The 12,147-nt window shown below is 37.9% G+C and overlaps 1 protein-coding gene across 5 annotated transcripts in view; it reads left to right on the forward strand.

Annotated features, from left to right (window-relative positions):
• CFAP44 (cilia and flagella associated protein 44) overlaps positions 1-12,147 on the forward strand; it is a 117,348-nt gene that overhangs the window by 41,597 nt on the left and 63,604 nt on the right. For all 5 annotated transcript variants that reach the window (XR_015165448.1, XR_015165449.1, XM_086405992.1 and 2 more), the window contains exon 17: positions 3,030-3,266. Coding sequence is in view for 3 of the 5 variants with exons in the window: in XM_086405992.1 (XP_086262118.1) it covers positions 3,030-3,266 (237 nt within the window). In the remaining 2 variants the exon portion in view is untranslated. The remainder of the gene's footprint in view (positions 1-3,029; positions 3,267-12,147) is intronic.

A 12,147-nucleotide genomic window follows, 5' to 3' on the forward strand; every position in this document is an offset into this window, starting at 1 on the left:
ATTTAAATTTTAGCCAAGATGTTTTATTTCTCAGGCCACTGGAATAAATTGTGACAGGTTTTTTTTAAATTTAATTTTTAATTGCAGGATAATTACAATATTGTGATGGTTTCTCCCATACATCAGCTATAGGTATACATATGCCCCTCCCTCTAGTACCTCCCTCCCACCTCTCTCCCCACCCCACCTCTCTAGGTTGTCACAGAGCATGGGCACTGGCTATCTATTTTACATAAAGGACCGACCAAGGGATACCAAGGGAACATTTCACACAAAGATGGGCTCAATAAAGGACAGAAATGGTATGGACCTGACAAGCAGAAGATGTTAAGAAGAGGTGGCAAGAATATACAGAAGAACTGTACAAAAAAATCTTCATGACCAAGATAATCACGACGGTGTGATCACTCACCTAGAGCCAGACATCCTGGGATGTGAAGTCAAGTGGGCCTTAGAAAGCATCACTATGAACAAAGCTAGAGAAGGTAATGGAATTCCAGTTGAGCTATTTCAAATCCTAAAAGATGATGCTATCAAAGAGCTGCACTCAATATGTCAGCAAATTTGGAAAAGTCAGCAGTGGCCACAGACTGGAAAAGGTCAGTTTTCATTCCAATCACAAAGAAAGGCAATGTCAAATAATGCTCAAACTACTGCACAATTGCACTCATCTCACACACTGGTAAAGTAATGCTCAAAATTCTCCCAGCCAGGCTTCAGCAATACTTGAACCGTGAACTTCCAGATGTTCAAGCTGGTTTTAGAAAAGGCAGAGGAGCCAGAGATCAAATTGCCAATATCCGCTGGATCACTGAAAAAGCAAGAGAGTTCCAGAAAAACATCTGTTTCTGCTTTATTGACTATGCCAAAGTCTTTAACTGTGTATCACAATAAACTGTGGAAAATTCTGAAAGAGATGGGAATACCAGATCACCTGACCTGCCACTTGAGAAATCTGTATGCAGGTCAGGAAGCAACAGTTAGAACTGGATGTGGAACAACAGACTGGTTCCAAATAGGAAAAGGAGTACGTCAAGGCTGTATGCTGTCACCCTGCTTATTTAACTTATATGCAGAGAACATCATGAGAAACGCTGGGCTGGAGGAAGCACAAGCTGGAATCAAGATTGCTGGGAGAAATATCAATAACTTCAGATATGCAGATGACACCACCCTTATGGCAGAAAGTGAAGAAGAACTAAAGAGCCTCTTGGTGAAAGTGAAAGAGGAGAATGAAAAAGTTGGCTTAAAGCTCAACATTCAGAAAACTAAGATCATGGCATCTGGTCCCATCACTTCATGGCAAATAGATGGGAAACAGTGGAAACAGTGTCAGACTTTATTTTTCTGGGCTCCAAAATCACTGCAGATAGTGACTTGCAGCCATGAAATTAAAAGATGCTTACTCCTTGGAAGGAAAGTTATGACCAACCTAGATGGCATATTAAAAAGCAGAGACATTACTTTGCCAACAAAGGTCAATCTAATCAAGGGTATGGTTCTTCCAGTGGTCATGTATGGATGTGAGAGTTGGACTATAAGGAAAGCAGAACGCAGAGGAATTGATGCTTTTGAACTGTGGTGTTGGAGAAGACTCTTGAGAGTCCCTTGGACTGCAAGGAGATCCAACCAGTCCATCCTAAAGGAGATCAGTCCTGGGTGTTCATTGGAAGGTCTGATGTTGAAGCTGAAACTCCAATACTTTGGCCACCTGATATGAAGAGCTGACTCATTTGAAAAGACCCTGATGCTGGGAAAGATTGAGGGCAGGAGAAGAAGGGGACAACAGAGGATGAGATGGTTGGATGGCATCAGCGACTCAATGGACATGAGTTTGGGTAGGCTCTGGGAGCTAGTGTTGGACAGGAAGGCATGCTGCAGCTCATGGTGTTGCAAAGACTCAGACACGACTGAGCGACTGAACTGAACTGAAAGGACAGACTTTTGAACACAGTGGGGAAAGGAGAGGGTGGGATGATTCGAGAGAGTAGCATTTAAACATATATATTGTCAGTTTTTGAGGAGAGGATTGATATGATGGGTCACATAAATTTGGAAGTTAATTCTATAGGGTAAACAATAAAAAGGTGAAAGATGGGAGGTCAGGATGCTAGTGTTAGGGGGCTTTTGCAATAGCCAGTTGATAGAGGCTAAGGATATAAATCACTTTACCACCAAAGATAAGTCACCTTCTTTCATGGACTATTTCAATCCACAGAATTCATGGGTTGACAATGATAAGCTCTGAGAAAAATTTTACCTAGCTTCTCTATTAGGAAAAAAAGGCAAAATAATTTCCATAAAACCAGGATCAAATTCATATTGATGTATGAGGAAATCAAACTGATATTGTAAACCAATTATCAATCAATCAAAATAAATATTATAAAGAAAACAAAAAACCAGGATCAGTGGGAGTTATGAAGAAAGTCATTCCAATGATTTAAAAAATTTAATGGTAAAGATATATTCCCAAATTGATAATAATTAAAAAGAAATTTTATCTTTAAATTATGAAAGTATGATAACACATTTACAGGAGACTTGGAAAATACAGAACAAGGTTACATATAGTTCCACCATATATTACAATTATTTTTTTAAATAGATAAGAATTTTAGTTGGAGTATCAATATCAAACTCTCAAAAAGTAATAGAATGAATATATAGATAAGTAGAAGGATACAGTAGACCTGGAAAGCACTGTGAACCAATTCAACATAATTAAGATTTATATAATTTTCACACAGTAGTAGGATACAAATTCTGTTCAAGTTCCCATAGACAATAAACTAGCAGACTCTGGAGCATATCCAGGGACATAAAACAAGGTACAAAAATTTCATGGTCTAAAGGTATTGAAATAATACAAAGTCTGTTCTCTTACCAAATTGATAGTAATTTTTAAATGACATTATTTGTTGCATTAGAGCTATGAATTTTCCTAGGGCTCTATCTTCTATTTTCTAATTGTGTGAATGAATGAATTACAATTTTTTTCTTAAATCCCTTCATCTCTTTTGCTAAAGAGATTAATAGAAATTGAAAGGAGAAAGAAACAAAAGGAGCTGAAGGAGAAGGAAAAGCAAGAAAGAAGGAAAAGACTAGAAACAGAGATGGGTGAAGATGTGGAATGGGAACTCCAGGAAGAAGACGAGGAGGAGGAGGAGGAAGAGGAGCCCTTACCCGAAATCTTTGTTCCTTCAACCCCCTGTCACATCCTCTGTGGATTTTACTCTGAGCCAGGGAAGTTCTGGATTTCTTTGGTGAGTAATAATGTAATAAATTTTTATCTCAGTCCTAATCCAATATATGTATTATTTTCTATCACATTCTTAATTCCTTACTCTGTGCTAAGACTTCAGTTGTTTTCTACTATTGAAGGCTTGGATTTTGATAAATGAATGTGTTAATTTTTACATCATCTTTTATATGCCTGTCTACTATATCTTTTATCTATGATCATCACACATGTTTCAGAAGGTCAAAGGGAAGAAGAATCAAAGATAGAAGGGCAAAGGGCTAAGAGGTTTTCCAAGTGAGTCTGTCATTTTAAAATTTTGAGTATGATGGCAGCACAATCCACTGGACTTGCTTACCTTTCATTACCTACAACTATGCTATGTAGCCACATGGAAATCTGGGTAAATGGCTGTTTTTATTAATAGATGATCACAGTGCCACCATCAAAGAAATTGGGACTTGGCTAATAAGGAAGCACAGAAAAATGGGAGACAGGTACCTGGGAATGTTACCATAGTGTGACAATTACATCTCCTAAATACATATTTTCTACTCTAATAAAATATTTTATTGATCTATTGCAAAGCAAGATTTCCTTCACTGTATAAAAAATTTGTGTATAGTACCATAGCTTTCTTATCCATTCATCTGCTGATGGACATCTAGGTTGCTTCCATGTCCCGGCTATTATAAACAGTGCTGCGATGAACATTGGGGTACACGTGTCTCTTTCCCTTCTGGTTTCCTCAGTGTGTATGCCCAGCAGTGGGATTGCTGGATCATAAGGCAGTTCTATTTCCAGTTTTTTAAGGAATCTCCACACTGTTCTCCATAGTGGCTGTACTAGTTTGCATTCCCACCAACAGTGTAAGAGGGTTCCCTTTTCTCCACACCCTCTCCAGCATTTACTATTTGTAGACTTTTGGATCGCAGCCATTCTGACTGGTGTGAAATGGTACCTCATAGTGGTTTTGATTTGCATTTCTCTGATAATGAGTGATGTTGAGCATCTTTTCATGTGTTTGTTAGCCATCTGTATGTCTTCTTTGGAGAAATGTCTATTTAGTTCTTTGGCCCATTTTTTGATTGGGTCGTTTATTTTTCTGGAGTTGAGCTGTAGGAGTTGCTTGTATATTTTTGAGATTAGTTGTTTGTCAGTTGCTTCATTTGCTATTATTTTCTCCCATTCTGAAGGCTGTCTTTTCACCTTGCTAATAGTTTCCTTTGATGTGCAGAAGCTTTTAAGGTTAATTAGGTCCCATTTGTTTATTTTTGATTTTATTTCCAATATTCTGGGAGGTGGGTCATTTGAATCAGTTCTAATGAGGTGGATGAAACTGGAGCCTATTATACAGAGTGAAGTAAGCCAGAAGGAAAAACATAAATACAGTATACTAACGCATATATATGGAATTTAGAAAGATGGTAACAATAACCTGGTGTACGAGACAGCAAAAGAGACACTGATGTATAGAACAGTCTTATGGACTCTGTGGGAGAGGGAGAGGGTGGGAAGATTTGGGAGAATGACATTGAAACATGTAAAATATCATGTAAGAAACGAGTTGCCAGTCCAGGTTCGATGCACGATACTGGATGCTTGGGGCTAGTGCACTGGGACGACCCAGAGGGATGGTATGGGGAGGGAGGAGGGAGGAGGATTCAGGATGGGGAACACATGTATACCTGTGGCAGATTCATTTTGATATTTGGCAAAACTAATACAATTATGTAAAGTTTAAAAATAAAATAAAATTAAAAAAAATTTGTCACAAATTCACATAAAAATATATGTGAAAGGGGGCGGTCCTAATATGGTGGAGGAATAGGATGGGGAGACCACTTTCTCCCCCACAAATTCATTGAAAGAACATTTGAATGCTGAGAAAATTCCACAAAACAAGTTCTGAATGCTGGCAGAGGACATCAGGCACCCAGAAAGGCAGCCCATTATCTTCGAAAGGAGGTAGGACAAAATATAAAAAAATAAAAAGAGAGACAAAAGAGGTAGGGACGGAGATCTATCCCAGGAAGGAAGTATTAAAAAAGAGAGAAGTTTCCAAACACTAGGAAACACTGTCACCGGTGGGTCTGTGGTGAGCCTTGGAATCTCAGAGGGCAACATAACCAGGAGGAAAAATAAATAAATAAACCCCACAGATTACATGCCTAACGGCAACTCCCAGTGGAAAAGCAGCCCAGACGCTCGCATCTGCCACTAGCAAGCGGGGGCTGGACAGGGAGGCACGGGCTGCATTGCTTAGGGTAAGGACCCGGCCTGAATGCCCTGAGGGCAATCTTAGGGAACTAACTTGAGGTAGCAACCCAGACTGTGGGATAGCTATCCCACAAAAAAGCCCTAACCTAGAAGAAATAAAAAAGAGTCAATATATAATGAAAATGCAATAAATGAGATAAAAAAACACTTGGGAGGGAACCAACAGTAGAATAATGGAGGCAGAAGATAGGATAAGTGAGGTAGAAGATAGAATGGTAGAAATAAATGAAGTAGAGAGGAAAAAGGGAAAAAGAATTAAATGAGGACAACCTCAGAGGTCTCTAGGACAATGTTAAATGCCCAACATTAGAATCATAGGGGTCCCAGAAGAAGACAAGAAGAAAGACCATGAGAAAATACTTGAGGAGATAATACTTGAAAACTTCCCTAAAATGGGGAAGGAAATAGTCATCCAAGTCCAAAAAACCCAGAGAGTCCCAAACAGGATAAACCCAAGGTGAAACACCCCAAGACACATATTAATCAAATTAACAAAGATCAAATACAAAGAACAAATACTAAAATTGGTAAGGGAAAAACAACAATAACACACAAGGGGATTCCCATAAGGGTAAGAGCTGATCTTTCAGTAGAAACTCTTCAGGCCAGAAGGGAATGGTAGGACATACTTAAAGTGATGAAAGAGAAAAACCTACAGCCCAGATTACTGTACCCAGCAAGGATCTCATTCAAATATGAAGGAGAAATCAAAAGCTTTACAGACAAGCAAAAGCTGAGAGAATTCAGCACCACCAAACCAGCTCTCCAAAAAATGCTAAAGGATCTTCTCTAGACAGGAAACACAGAAAGGGTATATAAACTCGAGCCCAAAACAACAAAGTAAATGGCAATGGAATCATACTTATCAATAATTACCTCAAATGTAAATGAGTTTAATTCCCCAACCAAAAGACAAAGACTGGCTGAATGGATACAAAAATAAGACCCCTATGTATGTTGTCTACAAGAGACCCACCTCAAAAGGAGGGACACATACAGACTGAAAGTGAAGGGCTGGAAAAAGATATTCCATGCAAATAGAGACCAGAAGACAGCAGGAGTAGCAATACTCATATCAGATAAAATAGGCTTTAAAAAAAAGGCTGTGAAAAGAGACAAAGAAGGACACTACATAATGATCAAAGGATCAATCCAAGAAGAAGATATAACAATTATAAATATATATGCACCCAACATAGAAGCATTGCAATATGTAAGGCAAATGCTAACAAGTATGAAAGGGAAAATTAACAATAACACAATAATAGTGGGAGACTTTAATACCCCACTCACACCTATGGATAGATCAACTAAACAGAAAAAACAAGGAAACACAAACTTTAAATGATATAATAGTTAGACCTAATTGATGTCTATAGGACATTTCACCCCAAAACAATGAATTTCACCTTTTTCTCAAGTGCACATGGAACCTTCTCCAGGATAGATCACATCCTGGGCCATAAATCTAGCCTTGGTAAATTCAAATAAATTAAAATCATTCCAAGCATCTTTTCTGACCACAATACAGTAAGATTAGATGTCAATTACAGGAGAAAAACTATTAAAACTTGTATTCCTGCTTTCTGGAGGGTTTTTATCATAAATGGATGTTGAATTTTGTCAAAGGCTTTCTCTGCATCTATTGACATAATCATATGGTTTTTATCTTTCAATTTGTTAATGTGTATTACACTGATTGATTTGCAGATATTGAAGAATCCTTGCATCCCTGGGATAAAGCCCACTTGGTCATGATGTATGATCTTTTTAATATGTTCAGCCAACATATGGAGGCTAAACAACATGCTGCTGAATAACCAGCAAATCACAGAAGAAATAAAAAAAGAAAATATGCATAGAAATGAATGAAAATGAAAACACAGCAACCCAAAACCTATGGGACACTGTAAAAGCAGCGGTAAGGGGAAGGTTCATAGCAATACAGGCTTACCTCAAAAAAACAAGAAAAAAATCAAATAAATAACCTAACTTTACACCTCAAGCAACTAGAAAAGGAAGAAATGAAGAACCCCAGGGTTAGTAGAAGGAAAGAAATCTTAAAAATAAGGGCAGAAATAAATGCAAAAGAAACAAAAGAGACCAGAGCAAATATCAACAAAGCCAAAAGCTGATTCTTTGAGAAGATAAATAAAATTGACAAACCATTAGCCAGACTCATCAAGAAACAAAGGAAGAAGAATCAAATCAACAAAATTAGAAATGAAAATGGAGAGATTACAACAGACAACACAGAAATACAAAGGCTCTTAAGAGACTACTATCAGCAACTATATGCCAATAAAATGGACAACTTGGAAGAAATGAACAAATTCTTAGAAAACTACAACTTTCCAAAACTAAACTACGAAGAAATAGAAAATCTTAACAGACCATTACAAGCACATAAATTGAAACTATAATCAGAAATCTTCCAGCAAACAAAAGCCCAGGACCAGACAGCTTCACAGCTGATTCTACCAAAAATTTAGAGAACAGCTAACACCTATCCTACTCAAACTCTTCCAGAATTGCAGAGGAAGGTAAACTTCCAAACTCATTCTATGAGGCCACCATCACCCTAATACCAAAAACTGAAAAAGATGTCACAAAAAAAACTACAGGCCAATATCACTGATGAACATAGATGCAAAAATCCTTAACAAAATTCTAGCAAACAGAATCCAACAACATATTAAAAAGATCGTACATCATGACCAAGTAGGCTTTATCCCAGGGATGCAAGGATTCTTCAATATCTGCAAATCAATCAATGTAATACACCACGTTAACAAATTGAAAGATAAAAACCATATGATTATGTCAATAGATGCAGAGAAAGCCTTTGACAAAATTCAACATCCATTTGTGATAAAAACCCTCCAGAAAGCAGGAATACAAGGAACATACCTCAACATAATATCAGTTCTAATGAGATGGATGAAACTGGAACCTATTATACAGAGTTAAGTAAGCCAGAAAGAAAAACACCAATACAGTATACTAACGCATATATATGGAATTTAGAAAGATGGTAACAATAACCCTGTGTACGTGACAGCAAAAGAGACACCGATGTATAGATCAGTCTTATGGACTCTGTGGGAGAGGGAGAGGGTGGGGAGATTTGGGAGAATAGCATTGAAACATGTGTAATATCATGTATGAAATGAGTCGCCAGTCCAGGTTCGATGCACGGTACTGGATGCTTGGGGCTGGTGCACTGGGACGACCCAGAGGGAGGGTAGGGGAGGGAGGAGGGAGGAGGGTTCAGGATGGGGAATGTGGGTATACCTGTGGCAGATTCATTTCGATATTTGGCAAAACTAATACAATATTGTAAAAGTTTAAAAATAAAATAAAATTAAAAAAATAAATAAAAGCTATATATGACAAACCCACAGCAAACATTATCCTCAGTGGTGAAAAATTGAAAGCATTTCCCCTAAAGTCAGGAACAAGACAAGGGTGCCCACTCTCACCACTACTATTCAACATAGTTTTGGAAGTTTTGGCCACTGCAATCAGAGCAGAAAAAGAAATGAATCCAAATTGGAAAAGAAGAAGTAAAACTCTCACTGTTTGCAGATGACATGATCCTCTACATAGAAAACCCTAAAGACTCCACCAGAAAATTTCTAGAGCTAATCAATGAATACAGTAAAGTTGCAGGATATAAAATCAACACACAGAAATCCCTTGCATTCCTATATACTAACAATGAGAAAACAAAAAGAGAAATTAAGGAAACAATTCCATTCACCATTGCAACAAAAGAATAACATACTTAGGAATATATCTACCTAAAGAAACAAAAGACCTACATATAGAAAACTAGGAAACACTGATAAAGAAATCAAAGAGAACACAAAATAGATGGAGAAATATACCATGTTCATGGATTGGAAGAATCAATATAATGAAAATGAGTATACTACCCAAAGCAATCTATAGATTCAGTGCAATCCTTATCAAGCTACCAACGGTATTTTTCACAGAACTAGAACAAATAATTTCACAATTTGTATGGAAATACAAAAAACCTCAGATAGCCAAAGCAATCTTGAGAAAGAAGAATGGAACTGGAGGAATTAACCTGCCTGACTTCAGGCTCTATTACAAAGCCACAGTCATCAAGACAGGATGGTACTGGCACAAAGACAGAAATATAGATCATTGGAACAAAATAGAAAGCCCAGAGATATATCCACGCACCTATGGACACCTTATGTTCAACAAAGGAGGAAAGAATATACAATGGAGAAAAGACAATCTCTTTAACAAGTGGTGCTGGGAAAACTGATCAACCACTTGTAAAAGAATGAAACTAGAACACTTTCTAACACCATACACAAAAATAAACTCAAAATGGATTAAAGATCTAAATGTAAGACCAGAAACTATAAAACTCCTAGAGGAGAACATAGGCAAAACACTCTCCAATGTAAATCACAGAGTATTGGAAATAAAAGCAAAAAAACAAAAAACAAATGGGACCTAATTAAACTTAAAAGCTTCTGCAGAACAAAGGAAATGATAAGCAAGGTGAAAAGACAGCCTTCAGAATGGGAAAAAATAATAGCAAATGAAGCAACTGACAAAGAATTAATCTCAAAAATATACAAGCAACTCCTGCAGCTCAATTCCAGAAAAATAAATGACCCAATCAAAAAATAGGCCAAAGAACTAAACAGTTCTCCATAGAAGACATACAGATGGCTAACAAACACATGAAACGATGCTTAACATCACTTATTATCAGAGAAATGCAAATCAAAACCACAATGAGGTACCATTTCACACCAGTCAGAATGGTTGCTATCCAAAAGTCTACAAGCAATAAATGCCAGAGAGGATGTGGAGAAAAGGGAACCCTCTTACACTGTTGGTGGGAATGCAAACTAGTACAGCCACTATGGAGAACAGTGTGGAGATTCCTTAAAAAACTGAAAATAGAACTGCCATATGACCCAGCAATCTCACTGCAGGGCATACACACCAAGGAAATCAGAATTAAAAGAGACGCGTGTACCCCAATGTTCATCACAGCACTGTTTATAATAGCCAGGACATGGAAGCAACCTAGATGTCCATCAGCAGATGAATGGATAAGAAAGCTGTGGTACATATACACAATGGAATATTACTCAGCCATTAAAAAGAATACATTTGAATCAGTTCTAATGAGGTGGATGAAACTGGAACCTATTATACAGAGTGAAGTAAGCCAGAAAGAAAAACACCAAGACAGTATATTAATGCATATCTATGGAATTTAGTCCAACCAGTCCATTCTGAAGAAGATCAGCCCTGGGATTTCTTTGGAAGGAATGATGCTAAAGCTGAAACTCCAGTACTTTGGCCACCTCATGCGAAGAGTTGACTCATTGGAAAAGTCTCTGATGGTGGGAGGGATTGGGGGCAAGAAGAGAAGGGGACGACAGAGGATGAGATGGCTGGATGGCATCACTGACTCGATGGACGTGAGTCTGAGTGAACTCCAGGAGTTGGTGATGGACAGGGAGGCCTGGCGTGCTGAAATTCATGGGGTTGCAAAGAGTCAGACACGATTGAGCGACTGATCTGATCTGATCTGATGGAATTTAGAAAGATGGTAATGATGACCCTATATGTGAGACAGCAAAAGAGACACAGATGTAAAGAACAGACTTTTGGACTCTGTGGGAGAAGGTGAGGGTGGGATGCTTTGGGAGAATGGCATTGAAACATGTATATTATCATATGTGAAACGAATCGCCAGTCCAGGTTCGATGCATGAGACAGGGTGCTCAGGGCTGGTGCACTGGGATAACCCAGAGGGATGGGATGGGAAGGGAGATGGGAGGGGGGTTCAGGATGGGGAACACATGTATACCCGTGGTGGATTCATGTCAATGTATGGCAAAATCACTACAATATTGTAAAGTAATTAGCTTCCAAATAAAATAAATAAATTTATATTAAAAAAAAAGAAATACATGTGAAAGATTACCACTAGGTCATAAGTGGTCTCAGATCCTTGGCCAGGCCAGAGGACTGCCTAGCTAAGGACTGTTGTTGTAAGGAATGATGAGAGTTCATGCTACTCCTCATCAACATTTCTTAGAAATATATCTTTAATAGCAATTTTTAAGGAGGCAAGCAGCAAGAAGGATGGAAAGTAGTGATGAAGGCACCTTAGGATTCCATGTATTAGCGCCTTGACCCTTTGTTTTCTGTGCTTTATAAAACAATTATTGATGGGTTCTGTTGTGTGGGGTTCAAGGGGTAAAGAGATAAATAGGACATGGTCCTGCCCTCTGGAAACTTCCTCATATCATGAGGGAGAGAGGTACAGAAACAACTGTAATAGAATAGAGTTCTAGTGTCTTAAAACATGCAAAAGTTACTAATTATCTAACAAACATATTTAATGCTTATTAGCTTTAGGGTTGCCAGATATTACATGGGACATGCTTATACTAAAGATAAACTTGCTGATTATCTGAAATTCAAATTTACCCGTGCACCCTGGATTTAAAGTTTTTTTTCCCTAGTTTTACTGAGATATAATTAACATGCAGCACTGTATAATTTAAGGTACATAGCATAGTGATTTGACTTGCATGTATCATAAAATGACTACC

Source organism: Bos grunniens, chromosome 1 (assembly GCF_055505025.1).
Source record: "Bos grunniens cultivar Pamir isolate PY7600 chromosome 1, Bosgru_T2T1.0, whole genome shotgun sequence".
Taxonomy (NCBI): Eukaryota; Metazoa; Chordata; class Mammalia; order Artiodactyla; family Bovidae; genus Bos; species Bos grunniens.